This window comes from Eleutherodactylus coqui, chromosome 8, assembly GCF_035609145.1.
Source record: "Eleutherodactylus coqui strain aEleCoq1 chromosome 8, aEleCoq1.hap1, whole genome shotgun sequence".
In the NCBI taxonomy this organism is placed as follows: Eukaryota; Metazoa; Chordata; class Amphibia; order Anura; family Eleutherodactylidae; genus Eleutherodactylus; species Eleutherodactylus coqui.
Genome location: NC_089844.1, coordinates 33,803,259 through 33,823,764, shown reverse-complemented (window position 1 = coordinate 33,823,764; position 20,506 = coordinate 33,803,259). Strand labels below are relative to the sequence as shown.

Here is a 20,506-nt window from a genome sequence, read left to right as displayed (position 1 = left end):
CTCTTATGTGTACTGACCTGGAGTGATTGGCTGACTAGAGACACACCCACACCTAGCCAGCACAATCCCCCACACCAGAGCAGAACTCCAGAGCAGCCATAGCACCACAGGTCTCAGGAGACAGACGTGACAATACAATAAGTTTGCAAAATATTCATCCAAACTGCCTTTCTATCAAGAAGTTTGCGATGATGATCTTCACCCCATAATGGGCAGTTAACTCTTTTAATACCACAGACTTTTAATACCACAGACAGAGAGGAAAAAATCTCCTTTACGAACCAAAAAAAAAATGGAATCAAACAGCCAATACATTTTTTCTTCCAGCATGTTCACTATCAGATATATGTCTTCTTATCCTAGTTTTTAAGCTGTAGACAGTACATCCAACATATTGCACTTCACAGAATAGACATGTAATGAGATAAACCACAAAAGTAGTATTACAGTTTATATATCGAGCTATGCTGAAAGTTTTTTTTCATAACACAAAGTTTTTTTGTAGTGTGAACAACGGAGCAAGAAATACATCTGTTATGTCCACATATCACAGAGCCTGAATAGTGAATCCAAGAGGACGGTTTAATTTGATGGCCAATAATCATAGTGGGTAATAATAAATGTTGCAAAGTACGTGTGGAACAAGGTACAGGGAGTGGGGTTGCAGTGGTGTAGGCATAGCAACTTGGGGAAAATATGATGAGAAAGTAAACCTTGAGAGTCAATTAGCTCAATCAAACTGCACCTCAGGCACATGTAACCCTCCTAATTTCACAATTTGCAATCCCTCTTCTCCTGAATGGGCACAGAGTATAGCAATAGGGCTGAGTATTAACGGGGAAGGATTAGACCTCCATACTTCGATATGCATGTGACTTCATGCTATTTCTGTGGAGGCACTAATATGGGGGACCAGTGGCCATGGGAAGCTTGAGAACTAGACCCAGATGTTCCTTATAATGAAACAACATTACCTAAAAGGGAAAAAATTGAGTGGATTCTGGCCCCTTCCATAATACAATGTCTCTGTGGAAGAATTGACATCCACATATTGGTGGGGTGCTAAAAATCATACTGAACCCACCTTTTAGCTCTTTCCAGAATTTCACCAAGCTGCAAAGGCCTGGTCAACATTTTCCTGGACATAGTTTGGGAAGCTCCCCCAGGATTATACTGGATATGTAGTAGAAAGACTTATATTATATTCCCCAAAATGTGGCAAGGCACATGCATCTTTGGGTACTATAAGACCCTCATTATTTCTCCTGCCCCTGGGTAAGTCATTTCGAGTCCCAGTAGACACAGATCAACCCCATGAGAAGAAACTACAAATTGGGAATTGGAAAGATAATGAATGCCCCCCTGAAAGAATTATCCAATACTATGACCCTGCTTCTTAGGCTGAAGATGGCTCATGGGGTTATAGAACTCCTATACATATATGCTGAATTGTATAACTAGATTGTAAGCAGTAGTAGAAATTCTAACCAATGAGACTGCAAAAATAATCCTGCAAGCAAGGAGGGATCAGGGCCAGGTTTATATAGTAAGCCTAATGGGGGACAGGGCAGAGCCAGAACAGAGACTGGATAGCAGGATCCGAACACAAGGCTAAGTTATGCAGAGAAACTGTCCTCTTCGTGCTCTGGACGAAGCATCTGCCTTGCTATTTCTTGAACCGGGTGGTAGGATGCGATAAAATTAAACCTGGAAAAAAACAGGGCCCATTGTGCTTATCTTGCAGATATCATCTTGGCAAAACAAAGAAATTCTAAGTCCTTATGGTCAGTAAGAACCGTTACTGGATGATGGGCTCCTTCCAAGAATTGACTCCATTCGGTGAAAGCCGCCTTGATGGCCAGAAGCTCTTTATTTCCAACGTCATAGTTTTTCTCTGCAGGTGATAATTTGTAGGACAGAAATGCACAAGGATGTAGTTGCATCTTATCTCCGACTGGCTGTGACAGGATAGCGCCCACTGCGGAGTCGGAGGCGTCCACCTCAACAACAAAAGGCACTTCCGGTCTTGGGTAAATCAGTACTGGTGCTGAACTATACAGAGTCCTTAGTTTCTCCAACAATCACAGAAAACGGCCATTACTTGTATGTTGTCCTAGTCTTACCAACAGCAGTTAAATGGATAGAAGGTAGGATTTCATTGTATAATTCAAGAACGTTTAGATTTTATGTGAAGTAACTAGAGACAAGTGAGCATGCTCGCCCAAGCTTGATGCTCGTTCGAGCAGTAGCATACTCGAAGGTACTCATTACTTGAGTGAGCACAAGCTCAAGAAAATTTCATCCTCTCCTCCCCATATGTTTAGCGCCATTTTTTAGCCAATAAACATGCAGGGAAGGCTTTGGCACCTCCTGCTGTGATGTGCCAACCTTGTGCACGTCTATAGCAGTGAATGGCTGGCCGGATGAGGTGACCTACAAGCATAAAAACTCAGGTCATCTGAGGCTCGTCTCACACGCAGGCTGCATTAGCTGAGGGACAGAGCTGCTGCTAATCAGGGAGAGTGATAGTGTAGGTTAGAGGTTGCGGTTAGGCAGGAATCCTTGTTCCAAGAATCCAACAGTTTTTTTTAGGACTACAACTCCTCTCATTGTGTGCATCAGCAGTTTAGCTGGCTTGGAGCAGTAGTTCGCACAAAGTATTCTCAAACATCCTGGCTGTATACTGCATACTGTTACCAGTTTTATGCAGTATATTGCTAGTGGTGTACAGAGAGTAGAGAGGAAGTAACAAAACTCCTATCATTTTTCATTTTTTTATTTTTTGGGGGGCTTTAACTACCCCTGTGTGCATCCTGTCAATCCACACTATCTAACAAGACTGGACGCTGTTTACATTTTTTTGGGGGGGGGCTTAAAGCATACCCTATATACCCGTGTGGGTCCTGTCAATCCATGCTATCTAACAACAGTATACGCTGTTTACATTATTTTTGGGGGGGGGGGGGCTCAAAGCGTACGCTTTATACCCCATGTGTGGGTCCTGTCAATCCACGCTATCTAACAACAGTATACGCTGTTTACTGTGTATATTTTGGGGCTCAAAGTGTGCTATATACCCCTGTGTGGGTCCTGTCAATCCTCGCTATCTAACAACAGTATACACTGTATACAGTGTCTATTTTGGGCTATAAGCGTACGCAAAATACCTCTCAGTTTGCGTAGCATTTTGACCAAGTGCATTATCCAACATGATGAAGACTAGGGGTAGGGGTAGGGGTCGAGGTCGAGGACATGGACTTGACATCCAAATGAGGGTGTGGGCAGAGGCCGAGCTCCTGGGCGTGGTGAAACAGTGCCAGCTGCTGAGGGATATCTAGGCACATATCTAGGCTCCCTAGCTTCACCTCACATTTTGCAAGTGCGTGTGGTAGACCATTATTAAAAGTACAACAGTGCAATCAGGTGATGACGTGGATAGTGACTAACGCGTCCAGTAATTTATCCAACACCCAGTCTTCCACGCAGTCCACTCATGCTAGCCAAGGGACTGGACCTGGGAATCCTCAGGCTGCTCCTCCTTCCTCCCAGCCTGGTCACTCCAGGAAAAGGAGAGATTCCAAACAGGCATACTCCCAGGAACTGTTCTCGGGTCCCTTCCTGAGTCAGAAAAAATGGTTCATCAGCCACCTGAGGAGTTTGTCGTGAACGATGCCCAAAATTTGGACCTTTCACAGTCTCAGGGTGATGAGGGTGGGGACTTCAAAGTAGTGTCTCAAGAGGTATTTCTGGATGATGATGAGACACAGTGGTCTATCAGTGAGGTTTTTGTTAGGGCAGTAAGTCTGAGGGAGGAGCAGACTGAGGATTCAGAGGAAGAGCTGGTGGATGATGAGGTGACTGACCCGACCTGGGTTGGTAAGCCCACTGAAGACATTGCTTCAGAGGGGAAGGCAAGTGTAGCACCAGAACAGGTTGGAAGAGGCAGTGGGGTGGCCAGAGGGAGAAGCAGGGCCGGAGCAAGTAATCCGCCAACTGTTTCCCACAGCACCTCCTCGCGGCAAGCTCCCGTGCAGATGGCTAGGTCACCAATGTGTCCCAGCGCAGCGCTCAGCTGTCCATAACCCAAGTATTAGAGTGCAAGCGGAAATATTCAGCCACCCACCCGCGTGCACAATCGCTAAATGTGTATATCTCCAAACTGCTGATCCTGGAGATGCTGCCATATAGGCTGGTAGAAACTGAGGCTTTCTACAACCTCATGACGGCAGTCGTCCCTCGCTACTTGGCCTCCAGTCGCCACTATTTTTCCCGCTGTACTGTCCCCGCCCTACACCAGCACCTGTCACGGAATATAAACCGTGCCCTCACAAACGCAGTTACTGGGAAGGTCCACTTAACCACCGAACCGTGGACAAGTGCTGATGGGCAGGGACACTAAATCTTACTGATGGCACATTGGATTAACCTGGTGGAGGCTGGGACCGAGTCTGACCCTGAGTTCGCTCACATGCTACCCACACCGATGATTGCGGGTCCTACCTCGGTCATGGTTTCTCCGTCTTATTATGCCACCTCCTCCAAACACCCCACCTCCTCCTCCTCCACCTCTCAATTACCATCTGTGAGCACGTCACCTTCAGTCGGTAGCTTGAGGCTCTGCAGCACTGCCGTGGGGAAGCGTCAGCAGGCTGTGCTGAAACTCCTGAGCTTAGGTGACAAGAGGCACACCACCCAAGAGCTGTTGCAGGGTTTGACGGAGTAGACAGATCTGTGGCTTTCACCGCTGAACCTCCAACCAGGCATGGTCGTGTGTGACAATGGACGTAACATGGTGGCGGCTCTGCAGCTTGGCAGACTAACACACGTGCCATGCCTGGCCCACAGGTTCAGTCTGGTGGTTCAGTGCTTTCTTAAAAACTACCCCAATTTGTCGGAGCTGCTCAGCAAGATGTGTCGCGTGAGTGCACATTTCAGAAAGTCCACCACAGATGCTGCCACCCTCAGGACACTGCAACATCGCTTCCAGCTGCCAGTGCACCAACTGTTGTGCGACGTGCCCACGTGCTGGAATTCAACTTTGCACATGTTGGCCTTGGTTTACGAGCAGCATAGAGCCATTGTTGAATACCAGCTGCAACATAACTGTCGGAGTGGTAGTCAGCCTCCACAGTTTTTCACAGAGGAGTGGGCATGGATGTCTGACATCTGTCAGGTGTTAGGAAACTTTGAGGAGTCAACACAAATGGTGAGCGGCGATGTGTCCCTTATCAGCATAACCATCCCGCTGCTTTGCCTGCTGAGAAGGTCGCTGCTAAGCATTAAAGGGGTTGTCCCGCGGCAGCAAGTGGGTCTATACACTTCTGTATGGCCATATTAATGCACTTTGTAATGTACATTGTGCATTAATTATGAGCCATACAGAAGTTATAAGAAGTTTTTCACTTACCTGCTCCGTTGCTAGCGTCCTCGTTTCCATGGAGGCCGTCTAATTTTCGGCGTGTAATGGCCAAATTAGACGTGCTTGCGCAGTCCGGGTCTTCTTCTTTCCTCAATGGGGCCGCTCGTGCTGGATGCCGGCTCCTTGTAGCTCCGCCCTGTCACGTGCCGATTCCAGCCAATCAGGAGGCTGGAATCGGCAATGGACCGCACAGAAGCCCTGCGGTCCACCGAGGGTGAAGATCCCGGCGGCCATCTTCAGCAGGTAAGTAAGAAGTCACCGGAGCGCGGGGATTCAGGTAAGCACTCTCCGGTGTTCTTTTTTAACCCCTGCATCGTTTCGGCGCGGGACAACCCCTTTAAGGCCGACGCTTTGCGGATAGAACAGGAGATGGGGGATGACAATATGTCGCTTGATAGCCAGACCACCCTCACGTCTGTTTCTCAGCGCGTATTGGAGGAGGAGGGGGAAGAGACTGCTGCCCACACTGCAGAGGGTACCCATGCTACTTCCTTCACATCTGTTAAGCATGTATGGGCTAAAGAGGAGGAGGAGGAGACTGAGAGTCATCCTTCTACTGAGGACAGCGATGTGTTGCGTACTTGGACTCTGGCACACATGGCTGACTTCATGTTAAGCTGCCTTTCCCGTGATCCTCACGTTAGACGCATTCTGGCCAACACGGATTAGTGGGTGTTCGCCCTTCTCGACCCACGGTATAGGGAGAACCTTTCCATTCTCATTCCCAAAGAGGAAATGAGTATGAGAGTGATGCAATACCACAAGGCCCTGGTGGAAAAGCTGATGCTAAAGTTCCCATCTGACAATGCTAGCGGTAGAGGACGTAGTTCAGTGGGCCAACTAGAAGGGAGGTGCAGAGATCAGGCAGCATGTCTAGCGCAGGTAGAGAAACACTCTCCAAGGCCTTTGCCAGTTTTATGGCTCCCCAGCCAGACTGTCACCACTCCCCAGTCTAGGCTGAGTCGAAGGGAACACTGTAAAAAGATAGTCAGGGAGTACATAGCCAACTGTACCAATGTCCTCCGTGATCCCTCTGCTCCATACAACTATTGGGTGTCAAAGCTGGACATGTGGCACGAACTTGCGCTGTACACCTTGGAGGTGCTGGCCTGTCCTGCCGCTAGCGTCTTTTCAGAGAGGGTGTTTAGTGCTGCTGGGGGGATCATCAAGCTTACCCGCCTGTCAACTGACCGCACCAACAGGCTTACACTCATTATGATGAACAAAGGCTGGGTTTCCCCTGACTTCTCTTCTCCACCGTTGGAAAGCAGCAGAACATAAAGATTCTTTAAGCTGGAACAGGAGAACCATGCACCCCCTATCGCCCCAAAAAAGGGGAGAAGTAGCTTGGTCTATCCCTCTCTGATCTTACTCCTCCTCCTCCTCCTAAACCAGCATGTCATCACGCTGAACAGCCAATTTTTCAGAGGGCCAAAAGGCTTTGTTAAAACTAATTTTTTCGGAGGGTTGCCTCCAGGCTCTGGTAGCAAATTAAGCAACAACGAGCTCTATCTTTAAAAAATATACGCTTGGTACACAAATATTTCAGGGGTTCACCTCTACTCTTGGTACAGAAATGTTTCAGGGGGTCACCTATACTCTTGGTACACAAATGTTTCAGGGGTTCGCCTATAGTCTTGGTACAGAAATGTTTCAGGGGGCTGCCTATACTCTTGGTACAAATGTTGATGAAGTAGTGGAAACAGCAGATCAAGGTGCAAAGCAATGAAGTTTCTTTATTTCTTTCCTCCCAGACAGAAAAACACGACGTTTCGACTACAAGAGTCTTTGACAAAGACTCTTGTAGTCGAAACATCGTGTTTTTCTGTCTGGGAGGAAAGAAATAAAGAAACTTCATTGCTTTGCACCTTGATCTGCTGTTTCCACTACTTCATCAACATTTGTACTAAAGAGCGGCTTGGCTTGGATCCCAAACCCAGTGGGCGTGCAGGATACCTGTTCAAACCATATGGTACTCATATTGTGCTGCTGACAACTTCTTTGCCTTTGGATATACTCTTGGTACACAAATGTTTCAGGGGTTCACCTATACTCTTGGTACACAAATGTTTCAGGGGTTCGCCTATTCTCTGGGTACAGAAATTTTTCAGTGGTTTACCTATACTCTTGGTACAGAAATGTTTCAGGGGGTCACCTATACTCTTGGTGCACAAATGTTTCAGGGGTTCGCCTATACTCTGGGTACACAAAGATTTCCCCACTCCAATTTCTTCACAGTTCATGCTGTCCTTGGAGCGATCAAAGGAACTGTAACTGATTTTATGAGACTTTCACAGGTTCACTGCATACCTGTGGTGGCAACTTTTGCGACACCTCCAGCTTCAAGGAAATCTTTTTGTTTAAGAATGGGTTGTTGAATTGTGCTGATGGTTAGAAGTACTAGCATCCTCTTTATGCCCACGTTTCTGGCCCCTGACAAATTTGTGACGGAGGTGGCACAGGATTGGAATAATTGTAACCCAACAGTCCTTTCTAGGACTACTACTCCTCTCATTGTGTGCATCAGCGGTTTGGCTGCCTGTGACCAGTAGTGCGCACAAGGCATTCGCAAGCATCCAGGCTGTATAACAGGACAGCTCATTGTACACTGCCTGTTTTTGGATGTCTGCTGACGTATAATGCCCTGAGTGGTAAACAGTTGGATTGGTTTAGGCCTGATTAACGCACGCATCCCTGGGGGTCAGCGCTGGTCACCATGTATTATCTCTCGTGTTATCACACTTATCCGAGATACTGGATTGGAGCATTCACAGGAAGCATGACTGATTTCATGAGACTTTCACAGGATCACTGTACACCTGTGGTGGCAACTTTTGTGACACCTCCAGCTTAAAAGGAATCTTTTATTTTAGAAAGGGTTGTTGAATTTTGCAGATGCTTAGATGTAGTAGCATCCGAGTCTGCTTTATACCCACGTTTGTTGAGGGTGTGGGCAAAGGCCACGGTCATTGGTGGGGTGCAACTCTGCCATGTTTGACCACTCAAATTTCTTAATGGTTCATGCTGTCCTTGGAGCGATCAAAGGAACCGTAACTGATTTAATGAGACTTTCACAGGGTCACTGTATACCTGTGGTGGCAACTTTTGTAACACCTCCTGCTTAAAAGAAATCTTTTGTTTTAGAAAGGGTTGTTGAATTTTGCAGATGCTTAGAAGTACTAGCATCCGAGTCCGCTTTAGGGCCATGCTTGTGGCTCCTGACAAATTTGTGAGGGAGGTGGCACAGGATTGGAATAATTGTAACCCAACAGTCCTTTCTAGGACTACTATTCCTGTCATTGTGTGCATCAGCGGTTTGGCTGCCTGGAACTAGTAGTGCGCACAAGGCATTCGCAAGCATCCCGGCTGTATAACAGGACAACTCATTGTACACTGCCTTTTTTTGGATGTCCACTGATTTATAATGCTCTGAGTGGTAAACAGTTGGATTGGCTTAGGACTGATAAACGCACGCATCCCTGGGGGTCAGCGCTGGTCACCATGTATTATCTCACGTGTTACCACAGTTATCCGAGATGCTGGATTGGAATGTTCACAGGAAGCGTGACTGATTTCATGAGACTTTCACAGGGTCACTGTATACCTGTGGTGTCTATTTTGGTGACACCTCCTGCTTCAAACCAATCTTTGGTGTTAGTATGATCTGCTGCATTGTGGAGATGTGTAGAAGTACTGGCATCTGAGTCCCCTTTATGCCCACGTTTGTGGCTCCTGACAATTTTGTGATGGAGGTGGCACGGGATTGGAATTATGATCGTACGTTAATTTATCAGCAATTCTCATCAGCATTGTGGGCTATCGCCCACATTTTTAAAGAGGGTCGCTGCCTGGCCCTGCCAACCCTTTGCAGTGTGTGTCTCTGGTTCCTCCTCATCACAGACGCACTTATAAATAGACATGAGGGTGGTGTGGCTATGAAGCGAGCGTGTGGCATGAGGACAGCTGAACGCTGCGCAGGTAAAAATTTTAGTATGCTGTGGGTGCAAGCTTGTGCCTGCGTCCTGGGGGGATTGGACAGCAATGCCAGCAAGTAACACAGGAGAAGAGGCCACGGTGTTACCCGCAGGCGGTGATTGGCCTTGGTTGTACCTAGTTGGTGCTTAGCTAAGATGTGCCAGCGCGTGTGCCTTGCTGATTATGGTCTGTCCCAAGTAAATTGTTAGGGGGGTGACCACCAGGCTCTCGCCCACAATTTGGCTTAATAGTGCGACCTGGGAGCCTCAAATGCACCCATGCATGCTGCCCCTGCCATTCCCTATCCATTTCTGTGGTGTTTCCATCACTTTCTGATGTTGGGTCACCTTGAAATATGCTTGAGTCTCCCACTGACTTCAATGGGGTTCGTTACTTGAAATGAGCTCTCTAGCCTTACGAAAAGTTTGACTCAAGTAACGAGCACCCAAGCATTTTGGTGCTCGCTCATCTATAATAGCAACCCATTGGGACTCTGTGATCACATTGGGGGATCCAAAGGGTTACAAAGAGAGCCACCTCCCTCTATCAGCATTTTACACTGACCACAACATATAAAAGGTTATATAGTGGGGATTCTGTCATTCATGTTATTAAATGTACTATCTGTTGTAAAGAATATGTCGGATGGACATCACATAAATTAAAACTACGTATTGCTGAGCATATATATGGCTCTAATCACTCCTCAGGTATACTGGGACGTTGCCTGCCTGCAGCTTCCAGACATTTTTTGGAAGTCCATCAAGGGGATATATCCTCATTTAAAGTCACTGGCATAGATACTATCCCTCCCTAGTCATCCAATACCGAGAGTCAGAGATGTACTGACCCAAAATGGAATGAAGTCCCTGACGGAGATTCACGGGAACTCCATCCCACACCCAGGAGCCTGGCTGAGATACCTTCAAGTTAGGGAGTTTGTGGGGTCCCTGGCGCCTGAGGGGTGTGGTAGTAAACAGTTGACGCCGTTTGAGCACCTGTGCATGTCCTCGGCTCCTACCGAGCATGGAATATCAACTATTTACAAGTTGCTGCTGACAAAGGAGACGGGGAACGAACCACCCAGTTACACAGCCCAGTGGGAATCAGAACTGGGCAGAAGCCCAACGAGGGCAGATTGGCAGAGAGCGTTCCTTCTATGCCACAAAAGTTCCAGATTTGGGAGACTCCAGGAGCAAAACTATAAGGTCCTATCCAGGTGGTATTGGACACCGTCGAGACTGCATCAACTCGACAAACAAATACCCCCAACCTGTTGGAGGTGCCAGAAAGGCTCTGGGACAATGTCGCACATTTGGTGGGACTGCCCCCCAGTTAGAGAACTCTGGTATAATATAGAAACATTATACAACGAGATGACCAGGTCGGCGGTGTCCCTGACAGCTGAAATGACCCTGCTTCTGATGCTCCTCGGACCTATAGCCAAAGTCAAGGCGGACTTATTGAGGATGGTGATACTGGCGACTAGGATGTCTGTCCCTGGGCTGTGGAGATCCACGACCCCTCCCACTAGAATAGTTTGGGCTGAGAAACTGAACCTCCTTATGAGGTATGAAGAGGAGGGGGCTGATTGCGAGCAGGAACGACTGTACTCCCACGATTTCTGGAGCCCTTGGATCGCAATGAGAGACTCAGACCAATTCAAAAAATGGCTGGAAACAGGTCGGTTAGGTGGATAACAACCTTTAGGAGCGGGTAAGCGAGGCTGATATTCTTCCCGTACCCCCCCCCCTTCCCCTACCCCCGCTTCACCTCTCCCCTCATCCCCCCCCTCACCCCCCCAGTTATGTTCATGATTTGTTATAATCTTATATTGCGTAGTTCCCAATTTCTGATACGAGACACAAGAGATTAAGCTATACAATCTAGTTCATGCCATAAGTATTATGAAACCAAGATATGTTGATTGTTGTGCTTATACGGACACATGTTGATACCAACGATGTTGTGCAATGTCTATATAATACTTTTCTTTGAAAACCAATAAAAACCGATTGAACCTAAAGTCACTGGCATAGACCACGTAGATTTTCTAAAATACCTCCATTCACCTAAACTTAGTACAACCTATAGTGATGAATTAAATAGACCCACCTGTAGTGAAGAAATTGAAGATAATATTAAGAAACTAAAACAAGGAAAAGCCCCAGGCCCAGATGGATTCACAGCCCTCTATTATAAATAATTTGTAACGTCCCTGATTCCCCACCTCACAAGTTTCTATAATGAGATCCTAACAGGGAAGCGTCCACCGAGTGAATTTCTTGAAGCGCATATAACGGTCATACCAAAACCGAATAAAGACCACGCCTCTCTAAAAAACTACAGACTGATATCGCTGCTTAACCTTGATTATAAAATATTAACAAGTATACTCGCCAAACGCCTGAACCCCCTTCTTCCCCATTTGATCGACAAAGATCAGGTAGGCTTTATACCTACCAGACAAGCTCCAGAGAATGTAATAAAAGTCTTAAATTTGATCCATATAGCCCACAGCCAGAAAACCCAGATGCTAGCTCTGGCACTAGACATGGAAAAGGTTTTTGACAACCTATCGTGGGACTACTTATTCACAGTCCTTGATAGAATGAGGATTAACAAATCCTATTTGCTAGCCCTTGGATCACTATACTCTAGCCCCTTGGCGACCCTGAAACTCCCATGTTCCAAACCCTCCCCGATTGCTATACAGAGAGGAACTACACAGGGATGCCCCCCATCCCCGGCTCTATTCGCATTGGCTATGGAACTCCTTGCATATATGATATGGGAGAACCCTAATGTAGCAGGGATCATGCAGTATGGGAGGGAGTATAAGGTCAATCTATTTGCAGATGACATCCTTCTTATCCTATCTAGACCACTAACATCTCTTCCCAATTTAATGGCTATCATAGACAGATTCGCTGTGATTTCAGGTTTACAGGTAAATATAGACAAAACAGAAGCTCTATATATTAATATAGCCCTGAGCATGCATATGATGGAGGAACAGTGGTATCACGTTATTACACCAGTTTTTATCGCTAAATAGGCCTCTGTCCCCACAACAAATCTCTGAGAAATACATGGTTCCTGCGCATCTATGGATAAAAGTAAATCAGATATGTAGTTTTATACGCTCTAGACTATCCTGAACCCTTATCTCGATGAATCCAACCCCCTTTGAGAAGCTTTGTTTAAGGTCACCTCATGAGGATAAACTCCCTTTCATGAAACGTTGGGAAACAGATCTGAATTTATCTCTATCACTAGCAAGGTGGAGTCACCGCTATAACTTTATTTATAAGGGAAGTCATCAAGTAACTTTAGCGGAATCCTCATATAGGATACTGTGGGGTTAAGTAACCAAATTAATAACAAAAGTCTTGGGTAGGACTTTGCCATTTCCCCCGTCGGCTTGCCTCCTGTAGGACAAACCTGGGGGATTTACAAATCAACAGCACAAGCTTTCCCAATACATCTGTATGGCGGCTCGAATTTACATTGCCTCCCAGTGGCCTCACCTGTTTTACACCTGCAACTAGTTTTAACGAGAATCTCTAGAATGATGTTACATGGAAGGCTTTTTTAAGACTTGGCAGCCATGGTCTGAGTACCTAAACATCCCCGGGTTTGCCCCCGTTATTAGCGTTGTGAGGGGATGACTTTGAATCTTGAAAAAGGGGAATAGGAGAGGAGAAGGGATGGAATTTGACGATACTATGAAAACAGGGGAAGAAGAAGTAGGGGGTCAGGAGGTAGAAAACATAGTACTATAAAGCTAATTCTGTTGCTTACACCAGAACACGAAGGCAATGTTTGTTTGTAAGTCTGTTTATTTGTTTGTTAGAATGTTTATGCGATTGAATATATAAGAGTCCCCTGCGAGGGGTGATATGTAGCACAACAGTTTGCTATAAAAATAGATTTGCAAAGTCATTAGTAAAATCCTTTTGAAACTAAAGTCACTGGCATTGAAAGGGTGTTCTGTCCAGCAAGAGGTGGAAATTAGTTTAAAAAATTGCTTTCAAGGGAGGCATATTGGATTATGCAGTTATAACAGGGGCGTGACTATGGAGGATGCAGGGGATGCAGTTGTACCCGGGCCCAGGAGCCCTAAAGGGCCCATAAGGCCTCTCTTCTCCATATAGGGAGCTCAGTACTATGAATAAAGCATTATAGTTGGGGGCCCTGTTATAGGTTTTGCATTGGGGCCCGGGAGCTTCAAGTTACGCCTCTGAGTTATAATATAGATTTCCACATGGTCTTAACCCCAGATCTGATCTTATGCTGCTATACTAATGTTTTTGTATTGTTTTTTTATTGTTTTTCATGTGTTTCATTTCCTCATTATGTATTTGTTAGTAGGAGGGGTCATGCTTTTCTTATATCATATTCTGTTACCTTTAAATTACTTGCTTCTTGTACAAGCTATATGCTATGATTAAAGGGATTTTCCAGGCATCCCCTGCCGGGTCGAAGCAGAAGTGCCGCTTCAACCCCTGTGTAGTGGACGGCACTTGTAATTGCAGTCTCAGGTCTCATTGAAATCAATGGGAGCTGCCATTGCAGGCTGGGGTCCCAATGATTTAAGTGAGGGCTGTGCCTGAAATTACAAGTGTAAGCCACTACACAGGAGTCGGACCAGTGCTTCCACTATGACCCTGGCATATTTCGGTGGGTGCTGCCTGGAAAACCCCTATAAGGCTTAGTTTTTGTCAAGATGCGCAAGTCGCTGTTCACACACGTGAGTGTTTCTCCCTTTCGATGGATATATTCTAATACAGATTCATTTTTTTATGAAAAGTGCTGGAGCTATATACATCTGTTTTCCACATTGCATTGCTGAGAAACCAGCTTGGCGTTGTCCTCCCCTTATTGGAGCTTGGCTGTTTGGCATAACACTGTGGATGTACATTTTTGGTAAGCTGTATTTTACATTTTTATACATTACTTTTACTAGTTTGTGCTTCAGGACATAACTATGCAAATCTCTCCTAATTGTCTCAGTAATGGGTGCAGTGAAGTAACAGGAGGAGGCAGTATCACTCCCCCCAGAGCACATAGTTGTTGTTGTGAACATCACAATGAAAGGTTTGAGGAGGGAGGATCAGGAAGAAGCAGGAAGCAGCCATAGCAAAGTGCTTGGAGGATCTGTTCCCCCTGCAGCCATGATGAGAGCTGCTGTCCGGAGCTGCAATTACCTGGGGATCAGGATCAGCCCAGCGCTGCAGACATGCAGGGTCTCCCCGGCCAGAGCCTTACATGGGGCTGCAGCAGCCGGAGTAGCAGAAGAGAACAAGAAGATGAAGACATTTGATGATTTGCCTGGACCCTCCATGTTCACCAATGTCTACTGGTTCTTCCTCAGAGGTTACCTGTTGTATGCACAAGAGATACAGGTTGGTCCTGCTGTATCATCTTCCATCTGTTACTTTGTGCTGCCTGTCACTATGTTGCCTTTTGTTACTAAACTTGCAGTGAGCAAGATCTACTCATGGCTGGGGCTAAAACTGTACTGCAGGGGTACAATGAGGGGCAATAGTAGGTGCCAACAATCCTCTTTACTTTGGTTAGGGTATTTAGCCACAAGGATGGGAACAGCGAACAAATCCTTTGCTCTGGGCGAAGAAAAGCCACATTCCAGCTTTGTGTGCCGTCTTGGTGACATGTATCATAAAACATCTTATAGTTCATGGTAAATGTTTCTAAGGATAAAGGTCTTTAAGAGGCAGAAGCTCTGAGTTTGATCTGTAAGGGCTTATTCACACGGGCATAAATGGGTTTGCACAACTGAAATGTGCTTACGCCTGCATATTTTGCCCACTCAGGCATTTGCATGTGCAAACGTTTATTATTGTATAATTTATTTATTTTTTATACCACATTTGTTCCACCCACAAGGGGACTTGAAGATGTGATTCTTTGGTCATTTAGATAATACACTGTAATACATAAGTAATACAGGGTATTAACTGACAGCGTCAGTTCATCACTGACAGTGAAGCCTAGTTCTGTCAGTGATGAACATACACCCACAGGCTGTCGTATATGGCAAACCTGGAGGTCGTGATCTGACCTCTGATTGCCATAGCAACCTTCATCACTCCATGATGTCATCGTGGAAGTGATGATGGGGAGATGGAGGAAGTCCTCTCAAAACCCTTTATACAGACAGCATCATCTAAAGGGTTAAATAATTGGGATCGGAACTAAGCTCCATCCCAGTGATTGCAGCGGGACTGCTCTGATTACTGGCCTGCTACGCTGTACATGTATGTTGTGTGTTGGGAAGCTGGCCAATCAGCCTTTATTGTAGTATTTAAATTCCGGCCTCTCATCTCAGAAGGCACTGGTTACTCCCTTCATGGTGGAGTTAAAGTCCAGTCGACATTCTTTGGGTGCAATCCCTATCTCAGATACGTTTCTGGTGTTTATTACTTATTGTTTGGTCTGGATCATCTGCTATTTGGAGCTGTCATTATTATTGATAATTACAATTGATCAATATATATCCCTTTACCATCTATGGACAGTCTAGGTAGATCCAGGTTTCGAATGTAGGACCATCCTTATCAGTGCAATTGCCCTGCTTTCAGGCAGGGTGTAGTGGTTTCGAACATGAGGCTGGAGCCTCAGGTGTAATGGCTGCAGGTCCAGAGAATAGTCAAGAATGAGCCAGAAGTCAGCAACAGGAGGTCTCTGTTTGCAGTACAAATGGATGAGGCGAGTAGCTTAGTCTGAGAAGAAGCCAGAAGTCAGCAATGGGAGGTCTCAGTTTGCAGTACAAATGAATGAGGGGGTAGTGTAGTCAGAGAGGAAGCCAGAAGTCAGTATCAGGAGGTCTTGCAGAAATAGCAGAGGAGCAGGCAACGTGGAGCTTGATCAAATCATGTTGTGAAGCAGATTAATCATGCACTGGTGCAGTGGCAGGGTCAGGCTTTTATAATGAGCTTATTTAGTGACAGAGGTTGGGTCAGGACCAGGAGGCAGGAACTAAATAACTGGGATCATGAAACAAGTCTAATAGAAATGCAATGGTACTGTCCACAGACAGAATGGATCAGTAGTGAGCTACTGGAGAGCAGTAAGTCCCCAATTTGATTCCTGACAGTGGGCCCATCCATCGAGGATAGCCTCTGGACATCCCAGGGCCTGGTTTACTGGGATACCTTTTGTGAAATTTCCCTGACAGCCTAAGAGCACATATGTTTTCTTCTGGCTCCCATGAGTTTTCCTCCAGCCCGTATCCCTGCCACTGCATAAGGTACTGCAGTTTTCCTCGATATCTTCGGAGGTCCAAGATCTTCTTAATGATATACTCATTGTGCCCTTGAACCTTCACAGAAGGGGAAGGCGGTTTCTGTCTTCCTGGGAAGGTATTCTCCTGTAATGGCTTCAGTAGGGACACATGGAAAACTGGCTGGATCTTTAGGCTGCCCGGGAGCTTCAAGCAGAAAGACACTTGGCCGACCCTGGCTGAAATTGGAAAAGGTCCAGAAGACCTTTGCCCGAGTTAGGGAGGAAGTACGTGGGTCTTCAAATTTCTGTTGGATAACCATAGCTTCTCTCCAACCCAAAAATGAGGAGCCACTTGACTATGTCGGTCTCCCACTTCTGTGTAGGCCTCCTGAGCTTCCCGCAAAGTCTCTTTTAATTCCTCCTGAATATCTGCCAATACTGCCAATCTATGGTTGACCATCAGGACAGGTGTGTAGGCAGGAAGGTCAGGAATGAAAACGCGCAGCGTCCCTTAGTTAGCATAGAATGGGTTCTGGGTGATAGAACTATGTTCGGCACTGTTATACGTGAACTCTGCTGTTGGTAGATAGTCAACCCAGTCATCCTGAAGATGGGAAATAAACCAGCAGAGATACTGCTCCAAAGTCTGGTCTGTTCTCTCGGTTTTGCCGTTGGACTGAGGATGAAAGGCAGAGGGTGGACTCACAGTAGTTACCAGGGCTGTGCAGAAGTGTCCCCCAAACTTCGAGGTGAACTGAAACCCTCTGTCCGAGAAGATATCATCAGGAATTCCATGTAGTCTGAAAACTTCCCAGATCATCAACTCCACGGTGTGCTTAGCGATGGGAATCTTAATAATGAGGATGAAGTGAGCCATCTTTGTAAGTTGATGACCACAAGGATGGTAGTCAGTCTTTTCGTGGGAGACAGGTCCACTATAAAGTCCATCGATATAGATCCCCATGGCCTGGATGAGACTGGAAGAGGTTGTAGGAAACCCAGAGGGTGAGCTCATGGTGTCTTGTTTCAGGGCACATACTTCACAAAAGGTGACATACCTCTTCACATCCTTCCTGCAGTCAGGCCACCAGAAAAAATGAAGCAAGATTTTTAAAGTTTTTGTGACCCCAAGGCGGTGGGCCAGCTTAGAAACATGAACCTGTTTAGGACCAACACAAACTATATGTTCCAGCCTCAGGAACATATAGTTGATGTTCTCACCTACAAATTCCATTCTTGAAAGACAACTTCACATCCTTAGAAGGACAACTCGGGAAGGCGTCCTTTTCATATCCTCTGTTAAGCTTTGTTAGAAGGTCTTTAGAGTGTAGGATACCCCCTAAAATTTTGGGGAGACAGAATTGTGTAGTCTGTATTTGACCTCTCTTCAGGCTCTGAAAACATCCTGGACAATGCATCTGCCTTGCCATTTCTGGAACCGGGGTGGTAGGGCACAGTGAAATTAAACCTGGAGAAGAACAGGGCCCATCATGTTTATCTCACAGATAACCTATTGGCAGTATGGAGAAATTCTAAATTTTTATGGTCAGTAAGAACCATTACTGGATGATGGGCTCCATCCAAGACGTTCCTCCATAACACGAAAGCCACCTTGATGGCCATTGATGGCCAGAAGTTTCTTGTTCCCTATGTCATAGTTCTCCTCCATGGGTGATTAAGTGTAGGACAGAAATGTACAAGGATGTAGTTGCATTTTACCTCTGACTTATTGCGACAGAATAGCTCCCACTGCGGAATCAGAGGTGTCCACTTCCACAACAAAAGGCAATTCTGTTCTTAGGTGGATCAGTACTGGTGCTGAAGTAAACAGCGTCTTTAGTTTCTCCAAAGCGACTTGTGCCTCTGGGAACCAGGAAAACGTGTGCTTTCTTTGTGAGGGAGGGGATGGGAGAGATGACTTTTGAGAAGTCCTTGGTAAATCTTCTGCAGAAGTTTGTGAAACCGATTAGGCACTGTACTTGCTTCACGTTTCTTGGAATGGGCAAATCCAGTATGGCTTTAATCTTGCTGGGGTCCATACTTAGGCCATCTGGGCAGATAATGTTTCCCAGGAATTACATTTGGGTCTGTTCAAACTCACACTTCTCTAGTTTGATGTAGAGATTATTCTTTGGAGTCGTTCTAAGACCACCTGAATGTGCCTGCGATGTTCCTCCAAATTGTCAGAGAAGATGAGGATGTTGTTAAGATATGTCACTATGAATTGATCCAACAGGTCTCGAAATACATCTTTGATAAAGTGCTGGAAGGTAGCAGGAGCATTGCAGAGACCAATCGGTATCACTAGAGATTTGAAGTGTTGAATCTGAAAACAGTCTTCCACTCATCTTCTGGGCAGAACCATACCAGATTATATGCTCCTCTGAGCTCCAGTTTAGTAAAGACTTTGGCTGCTCGATGTCTCTCCAGCAGTACTTAGATTAATGGGAGAGGATAGCAATTCTTAATAGTAATCTTGTTTAGTTCCTGGTAATCAATGCAGAATCTTTCTTTTCAACAAAGAAAATGGGTGCTCCTGCTGGGGAGAAAGAGGACCAGATGAAGCCCTTCTTTAGATTTTCATCCAAATGTTCCCAATGGGTTTTTAACTTGTAAAGTTGTAGATATCCTCAAATTGAATAGAAGATCCGGGGAGCGGCTCAATAGAACAGCTGAGTAGACCAATGAGGTGGCAGCTAGTCAACTTTCTTCTTGCTGTAGGCATCCCTGAAAATCTGGTGTTCAACTGGTAATTTCTCAAAGTCCTGTTGACCATCCTTGAGGTCTTGCACTAGTTTAGGGGTTGATTGGTGCCATCTGGCAGTTCTCTTTACAGTATTCTAAAGGGAAGGCAATGGTCCTTGATTCCCAGTTGATAGAGGAATTATAGGTAGAGAATCAGGGGATCCTGAGAATCACTGGGAACGAGATTAGCTGGAAGCTGAACATTTCTTGATGGTCAGGTTTCATGCAGAGCTCCAGTTTAATTGTGTCCTGTGTGACAGGTCCTAAGGACAAGGGTGACCCATCCATGGTTTTCATATCAATTGGTACGGGCTTAAGTCTGGTTACAATGTTTTTGTCACAAGCGAATCTTAAGTCCACGAACTTTCCTCCCGCTCCTGAATCCAACATTGCTGAGCACTGCGTCTTCTGATTACCCATTAAAATCTCTATTTGGAGGAGAAAATGGTGGAGTGGAGAGGAGTTTTTCACACCATCTTGAAACACTGATGCAAGGGTGTGTTTGGTGGCATCCCCTTGTTTGGTAATGGCTGGATTGGCCGTGGTCTTGATGAGAGTCGTTGGCTAGAGTGAGAGACCTTTGGAACTTATTTAGACAGTTTAAGGCATAGTGTTACGATTTTGTGGGCAAACTGAGCATGAGGCAAACACGATCGCGACCAAAGCGGACTGGGTACGCACAGGGGTTTCTGGCAAACTGACCCTGTGCTACAGGGGAGGAATGGCATGGCTCTACCTAAGCAGGGACATTGTCCCAATAAGGGCAGCCTAGCAGTCTTTGGATCTGGGCCCTAGCTGATCCTAGGAGCCACACACCAGAACAGGATGCATTTACATGCCACATGACAGGGACTGAACAACAGGACACAGAGAACCAGAATAAACAGCATACAGCAGCAAAAATGCAACCAATAGTAACAGATAGGAAGCTGAATATAAATACCAGGTATTAGTTGACATTTTGTACAAAACATGAAAGCTAGTGAGCACAGACCCAGGAGATTGGCTAGCAGGAAGTACCACACCCAGCCAGCTCAATCAATTAACCCTGTGAGGGCTGTGCTTTTAGGAAGCTTAGAACCACAGATCCCAGCAGCACACGTCACACATAATGTCCAG

At 45.9% G+C, this 20,506-nt stretch overlaps 2 protein-coding genes across 2 annotated transcripts in view; both read left to right on the top strand.

Moving 5' to 3' along the window:
* The window catches only part of TYW5 (tRNA-yW synthesizing protein 5), a 964,030-nt gene that overhangs the window by 831,197 nt on the left and 112,327 nt on the right, over window positions 1-20,506 (top strand). The window lies entirely within an intron of this gene.
* The window catches only part of LOC136576290 (sterol 26-hydroxylase, mitochondrial-like), a 42,890-nt gene continuing 36,824 nt past the window's right edge, over window positions 14,441-20,506 (top strand). Inside the window, exon 1 of the mRNA XM_066575468.1 lies at window positions 14,441-14,802. Coding sequence (XP_066431565.1) covers window positions 14,488-14,802 — 315 coding nt within the window. The 5' untranslated portion in view covers window positions 14,441-14,487. The remainder of the gene's footprint in view (window positions 14,803-20,506) is intronic.